Raw genomic sequence first — 15,729 nt, 5'->3', positions numbered from 1 at the left:
GCCTCTGTACTCCCAAGTGCAGTTTCCTGGTTCTGTTTTTGCAATACCATCGATAGCTCTTTTACAACTGCTTGCCTGTTTATGCAGTGGTCTCTATTTCCCCATTTTGTAACGTCCTTTGCAGTACTAATGTCCCCAATCACAGCACCCACGATTCTCTCTGTGCTGTCATGCCAGTGCTAGCATTCCGTGTATATGGTGGTTCTCCATGCCCTGCTCACTTCCAGGCTTCCCCTGTAGGTACTTCAAGCTTTATACTGTCCCTGTTTCCTATCCTAGTCCCCTATATAATTCTGCAGACACTCTTCATCACATCTATAAGTTTTTATACTGTTCCTATGCAGTCTGCATGCTCTTTTGAGTCCTCTATACAGAAGCTGGGAATGAGCAACGGGATGGATCACTTGATGATTACCTGTTCTATTCATTCCCTCTGGGGCACCTGTCACTGGCCATTGTCAGAAGACAGGATACTGGACTAGGTGGATCTTTGGTTTGACCCAGTAGGGCCATTCTTATGTTCTTACATTAAACTTTGGGGACAGCTCTCTCATTACCACCGTTACACATGCACACACTGTGTATACTGCTTTACAATCTAGAAAATGTAAGAAATTGGGAGGAGGTGGTTAGGTTCTTATTTTTTACTTTGTCTCCATTGTGTTTGTTTATGAATGATCTTTTTATTTTGATGACTAATAGTTTATATACTTGTGGCTTGAAGGCCTCTGAGCATCTCATACAAAAAATTAGCTAAAACTAACCAACCACCACTGCCCAGAACAAATCCTACTACTAGTGTCAAGTTAACTTTTTAAAAGAACATCAAAACATGGGATGCATCTACCTTCCACAGATAAAGTCACAAAAGACAATTTAAATAGGTAGTAAAAATTTTTAGGTCTTGGCTGGCATAGTGCTCTTTATTCTGCATCCCCCACTGGGAGGTAGCTATGGATAATGAATGTGGTGGCTAAAAAGTGGGATTGGCCCAGCCCAGCTATTTTATACCCCTCATGTTATAGAGTGAGATGTGATATTGTTTCCTAAGCTTTGAAGGAGCTGTCTGTGGAATTCAGTGTTCTATTGACAAGACATCTTTTTAATGAAGTTTCTTTTATAGCAAAGATCCCAAAATGTTTTACAGATTTATATACAGAGCAAGTGGTTCCTCCCTTGGCTCTATAGTTAGGGATGCAGCTATCATAGAATATGTTATATAAGATCAAATGGAAAGGTAGTTAGTAAACAACATGAAACCTCCTGACATACACATTTTGTAACTTTCGACAATTTACCTGTAAGACATAATGTTGCGACTTCGGTGAAGACTGATTTTTATTTTCCTGCTTGTGGCTAAGAAGTTTCCATTAACTTCATGGACATTTCAGCCATTTCAAGGCGCTTCTTGATAGTATTAAATGTATTAATTTGTATTTCTAATGTAGTCCTGTCAAGGGCAACAGGATATCACTTACCACTTATTAGGTTTCCAGTTTAGTTCTGCTGCTCTTTGGTCTCTTCCATTTATGTTCTAAATTCTAAAATGAAGAGCCAAATTTGAATAATAATGGCCGTTTACATCAAGTTGCAAATAAAGGAACAGAGGCTGCTGGTTTTAAAGAGCAGGGAGTGCTGGTATGCCTCCATCTAATATAAACTGGTTTGAAACATTAAATAAAGTTAGGGATTGGATTGGAGACTTGCATCAAAAAAAGCAGCCTAGGGAACATGTACCTTTGGGGAACCAAAAGGTTAATCAGTGGCCTCAAATAACTGCTGACGTACTGACTGTACTGCTGTACAGAAGATGCAGTATAACTAATACTAAAAACTGATTCTCCAGAATTTCATAGGTAGCTAACTTGCAGATACAAAGCTTTCTGTTTCACTTTTTGCTGCAATTAATTCCTTTAAAACTAATCCTTCATTTGATGCAAAACTCACTCAGATACGTTTCTGTATTCTGTACTGTCCACATCAGTGTTCTTGCCAAACTATACTTATGTTTCTATGGTTGAGATGGCACTTTCATTTATAAGCCTGAATTTGTAAAGGCTGGTTATTTTTGGAAACAATGCCACTTAAACTGAAACTTCACATGTTTTTATCCTGCCTCAGAGATGATTTTGGTGATGTCCAAACCTTACAACCAGCCAGGCAACTGGCTGGTTGTAAGGTTTGAACATCAAAATAAATGTTAGGTGCCTTTTAGAAAATACCTACCGAACTGCTTTTCTTGTTTTAAAATTAAAAAAAAATTAAGAACAGAAAATATGATTACAATGTTAAGATTGTAATTGAACAAGTCAGGAAATTTGGAATTCAGGTTCTTATAATAACCTTAACCCTAACATGTGTGCGTTTCTGTATGGCTTTTTCATTACATGGTTTTGAAGTAAGGTATAATAAATAACTGAATTGCTGTCTGACAAATAACTATCATTCCAAGGGCTTCCAAAGCATTTTTCAAATTATATATGGACAGTGCCATTAATGGGATGGAGGCCAACAGTTCAGTAGCATACTTTACAACTGTAGTGGGAGGGAAAACTTTGGACATCACAACAAACCCTTTATTATACAAAATTGCCATGGAATTTTTAACCTTAATAAAAAGCCAATAGGACCTTTTCTCATCCAAAAGGTAGAGGGAGAACAAGAGACAGACTGACGCAACTGAAATGGAATTCTGTTTACTTAAAGATGAAGGGCGGAGTTGACCCTTCTGAGACTGGAAGCTGTACTTCCACCAAATAGACTTAGTAAATTGTGTACTCTGTTTAAATTGCATTTTTTTCTATAACTTAAAATGCACCAATAGCACTTTCAGTTATCAAAGGGTGTCCAGTAAACTGTGAATTTCTCCCATAAAGTCTCAGCTTCAGTTACAGGTGTTATTTCATATAATTTCTTATACTTCAACAAACACATAGTCTTCAACACATTTTAGAACTGGACTTTGCCATATTCATTGACAAAGACCTGCTGAATACCAAAACAAAAACAAAGAAATTTTGGTTTAGGACCCAATTAACCACTTAATCCTTAAGACCCACTGAAGTACCGTGTTTTGTGTATGGTTATAAAGGATTCGAAAATGAAAAGATTTGAGCCCATTGACAGTTGATGCTGTTTATGGAAAAGCTTATTTAACGCCAGCAGTGTGTTTGGTGTTTTACAAGACACAGCTAATGACTGGAATGGTTCAGTTTTCTACAGTCATTGCATAATGGGGAAAATACACCCATCTTTTCTCATTGTAGATAACTATATTTACCCAGCAAGCTGAAAAGGTCAGTGCTCTCTATTGAGACTATATAAACACTGTAATCATCTGCTAGAAATACTAAAGTGATACTTTTCCCATCTTAGAAACCTACGAGGTCTCTGACAGCCTAAAGAGCTAGAGTCCCAAGATAGTTCTGCCAGTCGGTAATACTCCTAAATAGTGTACAACATTTAGAATTCTCTTTTAGCTTAATGTCTTGGATCTTCTGAGGCTCATTATATGCATTTGGATTCTTAATCATTGTATTAACCTTTTTATTTCAAAACTTTACTACAGTAGGAAACATTAGATGAACTTTAACCTGGAAAGAGGAAAGGATTATGTAAACAAAAATAGACACAAGATAGAAATCCCCCTCCATTGATGGTTATAGATTTTAAATTAAATGGCATGAGACATGGTTTATGTAATATAGGTTATCAACTTTTTCATGTTTTGGGTCACATTTTATAGAGATGATTATACTGTGGATAACTTCTCACATTTGTGATCTCACAACAATGTTGTGGAAACTGCAGCAATTGCTTACATGGAAAAGCTAATATTAAGCAAGGATTTAGGTATTTTTAGCTATCTAATAGGATAATAGTGTATCCTTTTTGAAAAAAGCATGTAGTAAAGTGCCTGCTTGCCTCTAAGCAGTTGGAAGCAAGGGGGAGCAGCCAGCACCAAGCCAGCAGTGGTCTGTAGATGGCACCTTGGCAACCACTGATGTTAAAGAAGCGTACAAGACAAATGTGTCAATCCAAAGGATTCCCAGATTGAACAAAAAAACCCTATAAAATTATTTAAAGTTTATTAAATGGAATTATAGGGGTCTTTCCAATAGTAATAGAGTGAAATAATACAATAATGAAATGGTCCCAAATTTCTAGAGTACAAAACATGCAAGGGAGAACTCATCCATGTGGCTGGCAAACACTTGTCAGCATAGCTGGTTTGAAATAACCCTCCTCCAAGAAGCAGAAAGGCCAAATGGTCTGCTTGAGGTGCAATGCCTGAGGAAAGGAATGGGTGTCCCTGCTGTCATTAAAAAAGTAAATAGTAATAATTACTTAATAGACTACTATGTGAGAGGTTTTTTTGTTGTCATTGGATAATATATTAGTGTTATGAAATAGCCAGACTTATATAAACAATCATTATTACAAAAGAAAACAAAATAGTGGGTTCCAAACAATTAAGAGTCACTACAGCTCTAAATAAGACAAATTACTGTGGATTAGTTCTTTCTGGATGACTGTTTGCTTATTACAAGTGAATAAATCTGATTAAGACTGACTAATATTTAATCCTCTCCAAACACATTTTTGATATCGTATGTGTAGCTATGCATCAATATCCTGTTTTATCAGTTCAAAATAAAACTGGCTTATCGGCCTTGTCTTTTCTAGGAAAAAAGTTGTGTTCTCTACTATGTTCGTTTATGTAGAAACTAATTTGTGGTAAAATCCTTGTGAAAACAAGACAGTTTGTAGCTTTCACATGTTAGTAAGTAAAGATAAATACTAGTGGGTAGCCTAAGTCTTACCTTAATCTGCTAATGTGACAAAACTAGGATTTTACTGTATGGTAAGAAAACACCAGTTTTCCTAACGTGGACACACTCATAGGAAGACTGCTGAAACAATATAGCAAGAGGCATGCTTACCCTGATGTCTAGATGAGGCTCCACTAAGTAAGAGAGTGACTTCAGTTCATTACGTTGAATTTAGGAACTTCCATTAGCTATCAAACCTTTTTTCTGAAACTGCATATGACAAGGAAAATAGCATGCACTTTCACAATGTAATCTTTCAAATCTAGCAGGGTATATGGTTTATGTTCATGCCTGCATAAAAGTTTTAAATCTAAGTCAAACCAGAAAAAAAAGTGTTTGAACAATATTCTTTGATAACTAAAAAATGCCTGAATGGATTTTCTCCAGATATTCCAAAAGTAGTTAACTGGTCTGCCAAGCATGAGAACTTCTAAAATGTAACTTTTGGGACTGGAATGTTGAAATGGGCTGTAGCCCACGGAAGCTTATGCACAAATAAATTTGTTAGTCTCTAAGGTGCCACAAGTATTCCTGTTCTTTTTATAGTAAATAGAGGTTTAGAATGGAAGTTTTCTTCTAATTCACAACTATAGTATTTCTTTTGTTTACACTATTTGCCACACATGTTTGATGAAAGACTTGACATTTTGGTACATTAGCTACAATTCATTTGTTTGGTCTTGTAGTAATTGCACACACAAGGCTTCAGGCACATTTATACAGGCAAATACATAGTAATAATCATAAGCGTTTTACAGAGCTACTTTGTAGCGAGAGAAAAACTGTTAAATGGCCTGTCCCAAAAACCACATTTTTAAAATAAATAAAAATAGTGAAAACAGGTTTTAATGAAAATTTTTAGCAAGCTGCTAGCATTCACTGGCAAATAAGGTTTCTAGCCTTTAGCAAATTAATACAGACTATTCCTAGTTCAAAATGTTCAAGGAGTATTTGATGTGCATGTTGATGACCACATGTAAAATGTTTTCCACTGTTCAAATCACAGAATACTGTTTTCTGTTCATTTTCAAACAAAATAACAGCCTTTGGGATAATTGGCTTGTTTTTGCCCCTCAAGATTATATGTTTTATTAACTAATATATCTTAAATTCTAGGCTTTCTTGGATGTTCTTGACACATTTACATTTTGTTTTAACCCTCCTTTTCTTGAGTAAGTCTCAAAGAAAACTACTACTTGTAATTGAGAACAAACTAATTTAAAAACAATACATAAATTTTAAAACCCCTGTATTTTATGAAGATTTCAGTCACTTGTGAAGCCAAATTCATGCAAGTTTAGTAAGGCCAGTATCAGACCAGAACTTGCAGTTTGTGATGTGTTTAGCTTCATGTTTGTGATAAGAAGGCATATCTCTTGCAGGTGATGATGAACAATCCACACAGATGGCTGCAAGTTGGGAGGATCAGAAGGTGACTGAAGCAGCCTCAGATGGTTTTGTTGCTATTAAAATTGATATAAAAAGGTTTGGTCACATTCTAACACTTTACATGTTGTACGGTCTTTTTCAGTTTTGGTTAATAATAATAATACCTAGCTCTTTAAGACATCTCCTGTTTGCTCTAGGGCCTTGCATCTGAAGTACATTCAATAGTCTTGGTGCAGCTGGAGGCTAAAAAATTAGCAGATGATGCATATGATTTACTCCAGCTTTAAAAGTATTCTAGTTACGTTCCTGCTGCAGTATTGTAGTCAACAGCCAAATCATGGTCTGGTTGATCCTTGTCGAAGCACAATAATGAAGTGTTATAAAATCAGACAAATGTGAGTGTTCTAAAAGGACTTTTGAATTTGTCAAAATAAAGATTTTAGCTAGTTCAGAAATTTCCATGAGTCACAAAAATTGAAAAATCTTGCAGGCCTGGATGTCCCAACAGAAACAAACCTAGGAAATGGGTTGACTCGGGTTGAATCATTGCTGTGCACACAGTACAAAAACACCAATGTCCCTCACTAAGTTACTCAGAATTGTAGCACTATCCCTGGCTGTACCTAGTGTCTCCATTCCATAAGCAGACAATATATTGAAATTTACAAGAATCCTATTATCTTGAAGCACTCAAAGGAGAATTTTTGTAAATTTCATTCTACTGCTTGTTATCAGAGTCAGGTGTCGTACTACCAGTGATCCAAAATGATGGTGTTATTTTGCCCCATAGTTTCACTAAAATAATCTAGTGTGGACTTTTACAGCCTGTTGCAATAGCCAAGAATGTTGACTATTTCCAATGTATTAATGAGAAAATGTAGCTGAAGGTCATTTTCCATAATCTCGTGAGTCTTTGAACAGTCCCATGTACAATGAGTGTGTGTCACTTATAGGTTGTGATGTGATGAGACTAACTCCTCCTAATCTATGATTGGTGTAAAGTGGTTAGACTGATCTGCTAAACATATCTTTTGCTTTATACAGCGAAGCATGTCTACAGTTCTCACAAATCTGTATCCTTTTAAAATCAATTCAAATGTTTCATTTTGTTTCAGAGATATTTGTTCTTTACAATTATAGGCCCCTCTCCCTAGGATTAAGATTTCCAATAAGACACACTGTTGAAACTGTTTCATAAGGCATAGGAGTATATGTAGAAGATTATATGTAGGAGTACATATAAAAACATATATTTAAAATGTAGTTAAAAGCCATTATGACCAGCTAAGATTCTTCAGTTATTTGGGTAAAGATATGTAATTAGAGCAAGTCCAATAACTGATCACATAATGTCCTCTAAATTGAAGATAATCAGATTTTCCACATAATAGGAATAACCCAGTTACTGGAGACTTGAAAGACCATAACTGGTGATATGTACTGGTGTTAATATTTAGAATTACAAAAAATAAATAATTTAGATGCTATACTATTAATTGAAGTTGGGATGGAGGAAGAGGAATAAAATGTTTGACTCTAAGGGCTGGATTCCACTTTTAGTTATGCAGATGTAAATCAAGAGTAACTCCATTATGCGTAATGAATAGCCCTCTACTTAAAACTCCTACAATTCTCTGTGGTGGTGGGGACAGAGAGGAAGGAAGAAAGCAAATTCCATACTTATAAGAACATCCTTTGATGTTGAAGATAACTTTCAATATTTCTTTTTTGTTTTGTTCTTTCAATAGCTAGTGTTAATTGAAGTACAACCAGAATGTGCACTGATTTTAATGGATTTCTTACTATTATTTCATATTCTGCTTAACGCTAAAACATAACATACTTGTTCTAAAGCATAATTGGATTATCTATAGTACCGTTATACATGATAGACTGCTCTGGCATGTTTATGAATTCTTTCACAAACAGTATTGATTTCAGATACATACATAATTTTCTTTTGAGCCTTGTATTGGAGAGAAGTGCTTTAACTTAAACTAGACTTTCTGCTCTATTTTTGGAGTGGTGGATTTCAGATTGATACGGTGCATTTTCCTTTTCTAGTAGCTTACTCATTAGTTTTTCTTTTAATCTTGCTGCTTTAACTACATCCATTTATTGGCCTTTACTATTACTGTGCAGATCCTGTAGTATGTATTCCATCCAGCTTCTTTATAGGAGACAATGGAATCCCCTTGGAAGTAATTGCTGGCAGTGTCTCTGCAGAGGAGCTTATTACCAGAATCCACAAAGTCAAACAGGTAACAAATGCTTGCACACCAGCTTTTTCAGTATATGAAATACTGTCACGAGGGCTTGTGGCCTTCATCTCTCCAAGACAGCAGACGACATTGGGCCCAAGTGTATGACCAGAGGAAGCAAGAACTACTGGATCGGTATTCTCTCACTCCCAGGCAGCAAAGTTACTGCCTTGTCCAATTATGCACAGATGAACTAATTTTGAAAACTGTTTGTCTATGTTAAGTTAACCAATTGGCACAGGAGGTTAAGAGCACCTACACTACACTGACACAAAAAGGATATGTGTGCTAAACAATTCTTAATCATTGCTCTGTTCAGAGCTGCTATTCTAGCAGGGCATGGACATGGTTTAATAATGTGATGGTAACGTGGTCTGTAGTGTTGACTCAAACAAAACAAAACTATCTACATTTATGTTTGCAGTGTTCAGCTGTGTTGGTCAGAGGATATTAGAGAGACAAGGTGGGTGAGGTAATCTTTTATTGGACCAACTTGTTATTATACCTATCTCATAGAACTGGAAGGAACCATTGAGTCCAGTCCCCTGCCTTCACTAGCAAGACCAAGTACTGTTCCTGATCCCCCCCCCGATCCCTAAATGGCCCCCTCAAGGATTGAACTCACAACGCTGGGTTTAGCAGGCCAATGCTCAAACCACTGAGCTATCCCTAAGCATTTTTTTCTATTGGTGAAAGAGACAAGCTTTATAGCTTAGCTCTTCTTCAGGTCTGGGACAGGTATTCAGAGTATCCAGCTAAATACAGTTAAATCAAGAGCTAGCGAACAGGAGTAGCAAATGGGGGTTTTGCAAGGGAGTTCTCCAGGTGAAGGAGGAGCAACTACATGACTTTGGTGTGAGTTTGTGGACTGTTAACTACTTACTTGCTTGAAGTTTATAGTGTGGACTGTTAGGGGGGCTGTGTTTTGAGCCTAGCAAGCTTCTAGGTAAGGTTGAGAGCTTCCTAACAAAGCTCTAGCCTACCATCTTTTGATCCCTAATCCCTTTAGATCCCTGGACAAAGGTGGAGGGACTAACTCCGGGAAAATAGGGGTTTTAAAAGCTAGCTTGTAAGTGACTAGATTTGCTGCTCCTGTTCACCAGCTCATGTGATTGCAAGGGATTTTAGAGAGGGAGCGTGAGAGCCAGATACACCTAATGAACATTTTCTAAACTTTCTCCAATAACAGCCTGCCCTCAACCTCCCTTCCTCCCCCCACAAAAAGAAACCCCTGCAAGAATAAAAATAATGCAGACAAAAGTCCAGCAGCAGAGTGGGGGCTGTCCAGTTCATTGCACTGAATGCAGCATTTATGATAACCTGCTTTGTGGGCAGGTGGCATGTGTGCATTAGTGCAAGCAGCTCATGGCTCTGAGACCAAGTATGAACTATTGAGACCAGGGTATCTGAACTGGAGGAGCCAAGGAAAACAGAGCGGTACATAGACAAGACATTCCGGGATAGAGTAAAGCGCCCCACCCCCAGTCTGACAGCCTCTGTGCTGTTGTGGAGGATGAAGGTCTTAGGGAAGGAGACCCTCAAGCAATAACGGAGGGAAATTATTCCATAGTTGGGATCCTCCTTCCAGATGATGTCATGGTGTCCTCTTGCACTGAGGATACTTCTACGGGGGGAGGGAACCCCGGTTATTAGAAGAGACAGGTAATAGTAATTGCAGATTTGATCATTACTAAGGCTACATTTTAGTCACGGGTATTTTCAGTAAAAGTCACAGACAGGTCACAAAAATTCATGGCCCGTGACCTGTCCATGACTTTTACTAAAAATACCGATGACTAAACTTGGGTAAGGAGGGGGAAGGAAGGCTGCCCGGGGTGGTGGAGGGGGGTGGCGGCAGCACGCAGCCCAAGACCCTACTGGTACTGGAGAGGGTGGGTGGGTGGCGGGACCCCCACTGGTGTCAATTGGGAACATGTCACCTCAGAATGGGATTCAGAGATAAAATGTCTAGACTCCAGTAATGACTGCTTCTTGGAGAAGCTAGTCCTGGCATCAACAAGGGAAGAGGCAACTCTTGATTTAGTCCTAAATGGCACATAGGATCTCTAAGAGGTGAATATAGTTGAAGCAATCGGTAATAGCAACCATAACATAATTAAATTTAACATCCTTCGGGGCACGGAGGGAATACAAAAGAAACCCACAATAGTAGCATTTAACTTCAAAAAGAAGAACAATACAAAAATGAGGAGGCTAGTTAAAAGGAACAGTCACCAGAGTAAAATGCCTGCAAGCTCCATGGAAGCTTTTCAAAAACACCATAATAGAGGCTCAAACTATATGTATATCGCAAATTAAAAACAAAACAAAACAGTAAGAGGACCAGAAAAATGTCACCGTGCCTAAACAACAGAGTAAAAAAGTGTCTAGAGACAAAAAAGATATCTTTTAAACATTGGAAGTCAAATCCTACTGTGGAAAATAGGAACATAAACTCTGGCAAGTGAAGTGTAAAAGTATAATTAGGCAGGCCAAAAAAGAGTTTGAAGAGCAACTAGCAAAAGACACCAAAACTATGAGCAATTTTTTTAACTACATCAGAAGCTGGAAACCTGCCAAACAGTGGGGCCACTGGACAATCAAGGTGCTGAAGGAGCACTCAAGGAAGACTGAGCCATTGCGGAGATACTAAATGAATTCTTTGCATGGGTCTGCGCTGAAGAAGATATGAGAGATTCCCACACCTGAGCCATTCTTTTTGGGTGACAAATCTGAGGAACAGTCACAGATTGAGGTGTCAGTAGACGAGGTTTCAGAACAAATTGATAAATTAAACAATAAGTCACCAGGATGAAATGGTATTCACCCAAGATTTCTGAGGGAACTCAAATATGAAATGGCAGAACTACTAACGTGGTATGTAATCTATCGCTTAAAGCAGCCTCTGTACCAGATGACTGGCAGATAGCTAATGTGAAAAAAGGTTTTAAAAAAGCCTCCAGAGGCAATCCTGGCAATTACAGGCCAGTAAGCCTAACTTCAGTATCAGGCAGATTTGTTGAAACTTTTTTTTTTTTCTTAGAAAATCATGCCTCTTTAATCTATTAGAATTCTTTGAAGGAGGCGTCAACAAACCTAGATAAGGGTGATCTAGTTCATAGAGAGTACTTGGACTTTCAGAAAGGCGTTGATGAGGTCCCTCAACAAAGGCTCTTACGCAAAGTTGGCAGTCATGGATCAGTAGCTCGTTAAAAGAGAGGAAACAAAGGGTAGGAATAAATGGTCAATTTTACACAGTGGCACAGGATAATAGCCGTGTCCCTCAAATATCTGTGCAGCTACCAATGCTGTTCAACATATTCATAAATGATCTGGAAAAGAGGGTAAACAGTGAGGTGTCAAAATTTGCAGATGATACAAAAATACTCAAGATAGTTAAGTCCAAAGCAGACTGTCCAAAGGGATCGCACAAAACTGGATGACTGGGCAACAAAATGGCAGATGAAATTCATTGCTGATAAATGCAAAGCAATGCACATTGGAAAACAATCCCAAGTGTACATGCCAAATGATGGGTCTAAATTAGCTGATGCCATTCAAGAAAAAGATCTTGGAGTCGTTGTGGATGTTTCTCTGAAAACATCTGCTCAATGTGCAGTGGCAGCCAAAAAAGCTAACAGTGTTGGGAGTTATTAGGAAAGGGACAAAGAAGAAAATAGAAAGTATAATGCCACTACTATGTAAATCCATGGCACGCCCACACCTTGAGTACTGTGTGCAGTTCTGGTTGCCCCATCTCAAAAAAAGATCTATTAGGATTGAAAAAAGTACATAAAAAGGCAACAAAAATGATTAGGTGTATGGAACAGCTTCCATGTGAGGAGAGATTAAAAATCTTGGGACTGTTCAGCTTAGAAAAGAGACGACTTAGTAGGGATATGATAGAGGTCTATAAAGTCACAAATGGTGTGGAGAAAGTGAATAAGGAAGTGTTATTTACTCCTTCACATAACACAAGAACAAGGGGTTACCCAATTAAATTAATAGGCAGGTTTAAAACTGACATAAGAAATACTTCACACAACATACAATCAACCTGTGGAACTCATTGCCAAAGGATGTTGTGAAGGCCAAAACTATAACTGGATTCAAAAAAGAATTACCTACGTTCATGGAGGATAGGTCCATCTGTGGCTATTAGCCAAAATGGTCAGGGACACAGCCCCATGCTCTGGATGTGCTTAACCTCTGATAGCCAGTAGCTGGGACTGGATGAATTACTTGATAAATTGTCCTGTTCTGTTCATTCCCTCTGAAGCATCTGGTGCTGGCCACTGTCTGATGACAAGATACTGGGCCAAATTGTCCATTAGGCTGGCCATTTTTATGTTTGTAGGATGGAACAGATTGTTAAACATAAGGAGTTAATAGATGTTGCAAGAGTCCATTCACAGTGAAATGAACAGTTAACACTTCTGCAGTAATAGGACAAAGGAGGTTTAGTGAGTTACAGGTTGTTATAATGAGCCATAAATCCAGCATCTTTATTAATGTTCATGATTTAGCTGTGGCACTGAAGACAAGCTCTGTGTAAGCTCAAAAGCTTCTCTCTTTCATCAACAGAAGTTGGTCCAGTAAAATATATTATCTCACTCACATTGTCTATCCAAATTTATATCACATTAAAGATTTTAAAAGCATAGGACTAGCACTACATTCCAGCAGTAATCATATTCAAACATGGTTCTAGCCCAGGGGTCGGCAACGTTCGGCACACGGCTCGCCAGGGTAAGCACCCTGGCGGGCCGGGCCAGTTTTATTTATCTGCTGACGCAGCAGGTTCGGCGGATCGCAGCCCCCACTGGCCACGGTTCACCATCCAGGGCCAATGGGGGCGGCGAGAAGTGGCGCAGGCGAGTGATGTGCTGGCCGCGGCTTCTCGCCACCCCTATTGGCCCGGGACGGCGAACTGCGGCCAGTGGGGCCCGCGATCGGCCGAACCTGATGCGTCAGCAGGTAAATAAAACTGGCCCGGCCCGCCAGGGTGCTTACCCTGGCAAGCTGTGTGCCGAACGTTGCCGACCCCTGATCTAGCCCATTCATGTTATAACTTTTTTCTCTATCAGTCTAGACAGAAAGAAATGTTAAAATCATGGTCGAAAACTTTGAGATAAACCTGGTAGAAGCATTAGTTTCTTAATATAGTGTTCACATGTTTTCAGTGCATACGGGCTAAGAAAAAAGTTGCAATACAGTTGGGACACAATATATTTGATAACTTATCGAATATTTATTTTTGTAGGGCTTACAAGGCTTGCTTTCACCCACCAAAGAAAAAATGGTTCATAGGGCTTAAGCTTCAAGCCTGAGAGCACATTCTAAATTTTGTAGTCTTGTCTATCACTGCTTTTTTTTCTTTCTAAGATGCATGCAGTAAAAAATGAAGCATTAGAGAATGGGAGTGAGTTGTCTGCTCAGAGTCCCTCCTTCCAGGCTAACACCACTTCCGAAAACGCTCAGTCCAGAACCGTTGAGCTTTGTGAAACACAGCTTGAGACAATAAGCACTTCTGACGGTAATTAACAACAACTCTATATATACTAGTTTGCTCTTCAAATATTAACAGCATGGTTGCCATCTTCTTAAAATTAACATGAATGGTGGCAAAATATTTGTGTCCTTTTGGGGATGATAGTATTTTCTCAAAAAGAACAGGAGTACTTGTGGCACCTTAGAGACTAACAAATTTATTAGAGCATAAGCTTTCGTGGACTACAGCCCACTTCTTCGGATGCATAGAATATTTTCTCAGAGCACATCTTGCAGAAAATCTACTAAAAAAGCCACAAGTCCTGTCATCTCACATTGTTGTAGTGAATAGAAAATTAAGCTCTTGTAAGATAGTAATTAATAAATTATTTAACTACAGTGTTTTTAAAATTAAACTCAGTTCTTCAGTTCTAAATATCTGTTCTTCCTTAGGTTATTGACCTTATCAGTAAAGCACTATTTTTAGAGGAATTAGTGCTTGGTAAACAGTAGTCCTACAACACAGCCTAGTATGTTTCTTTAAGAGGGCAATCGTTAGCAAAAATAGTAACACATGACAAATATGCCTTTTTTCTTCCTCTGTATGACTTCCTAAAACACTTGAAGATAGAGCAAATTCAGGCCAGGCAAATCAGTTTCAGGAATCAAATAATTCTTCAGATGAGAGAGTGACTGAGCCACAGCCTGTGAATGACCTTACAACCAAAGTGGAAAGGTTTGTCTCTGTTTTTTTTGTAGACTTTCTATCTATTCTAAAGTACTGTGATTAATTATTACGTTTCCTTAGGTGAAAACAGTGGTAAGAACCAAAGCTGCATGATTAACATATTTCTTGTTCTAAATTAAGTTTTAATGTTTTTTAGAAAATGGCTAAAACTACTAGTGACTATTTTAATCTTAAGCATCACATTTCTCGGACTCTAGAGCTAATGGATTTTGCTTCGTGACAGTCTGAGTGCCAGGTGCTGATCTACCAGTCAGAGCCAAATCTGTAACATTCTAATTCTCTTAATTTGAAATGGCCCTTTGTCCACTCATTAACTGACTTTTGTTGCTTGACATGGTAACTAGACGAACATGGAAAGCCTCCTTTCTCTCATTTTGACTGTGATAAGTTTGGCATGTTAAGCATGCTTTTTGGTAGATCTGGAGTCAGTTATTCAATCTTTTTGCTGTTGAATCGAACTCTCAAAACAGTCAGGGAATATTTTATCAAATGGAAGCAGGAGATTTATTTTCCTTCAAGATATCCTATAAGCAAAGCAAGTTAGATCTTAATAATAGGGATTAATGGAGAGGATGGGAGTGGGTAGTTGAATAGACATGTTCATATTTTTCTACAGGTTTGAGTGAGACTATTTGGAAATGCAAAGCAGAACTTGATATTGTTCATTGTCCAAGAAAGATTTTGATATTAAACTTGGGTGGAGGTGGGTTGGGTCCTCTAAGTAGCTCAATGGAGTACTGCCAGTGAGCAAAGATTGTTTAGTGAATAGTAAATATACCTAAAACAGAAATCTAACTCATTAGTAACCCTGGCTGAGAACCGTTTAAGTGAAGTAAATGGTTTTCGTAAAGCAATTAAAGATGTCTGTGCTTTCAGTGAATGAGACCTATGGTTATATGGCTAACATTAGAGTAAAAAGATTCCTTTTACTCTGCAATATGGCTTAAATAGAAGAAGGAAAAACAAACAAACCCAGAGTTAAGGTTGCCTGGGGATACCCTGGACCTTT

The 15,729-nt window shown here is 38.2% G+C and overlaps 1 protein-coding gene across 2 annotated transcripts in view; it reads left to right on the top strand.

Annotated features, from left to right (window-relative positions):
- The window catches only part of UBXN4 (UBX domain protein 4), a 28,690-nt gene that overhangs the window by 1,197 nt on the left and 11,764 nt on the right, over positions 1-15,729 (top strand). The window contains exons 2-6 of one of the 2 annotated variants that reach the window (XM_054043835.1): positions 6,215-6,264; positions 7,266-7,294; positions 8,364-8,482; positions 13,868-14,018; positions 14,600-14,708. In XM_054043835.1, coding sequence (XP_053899810.1) covers positions 6,215-6,264; positions 7,266-7,294; positions 8,364-8,482; positions 13,868-14,018; positions 14,600-14,708 — 458 coding nt within the window. Of the gene's footprint in view, positions 1-6,214; positions 6,318-7,265; positions 7,295-8,363; positions 8,483-13,867; positions 14,019-14,599; positions 14,709-15,729 lie in introns of both variants that reach the window. The other variant, XM_054043836.1, reaches the window with a different exon arrangement.

Source organism: Malaclemys terrapin, chromosome 11 (genome assembly GCF_027887155.1).
Source record: "Malaclemys terrapin pileata isolate rMalTer1 chromosome 11, rMalTer1.hap1, whole genome shotgun sequence".
Taxonomy (NCBI): Eukaryota; Metazoa; Chordata; order Testudines; family Emydidae; genus Malaclemys; species Malaclemys terrapin.
This window is presented reverse-complemented; position numbering and strand designations above follow the sequence as displayed.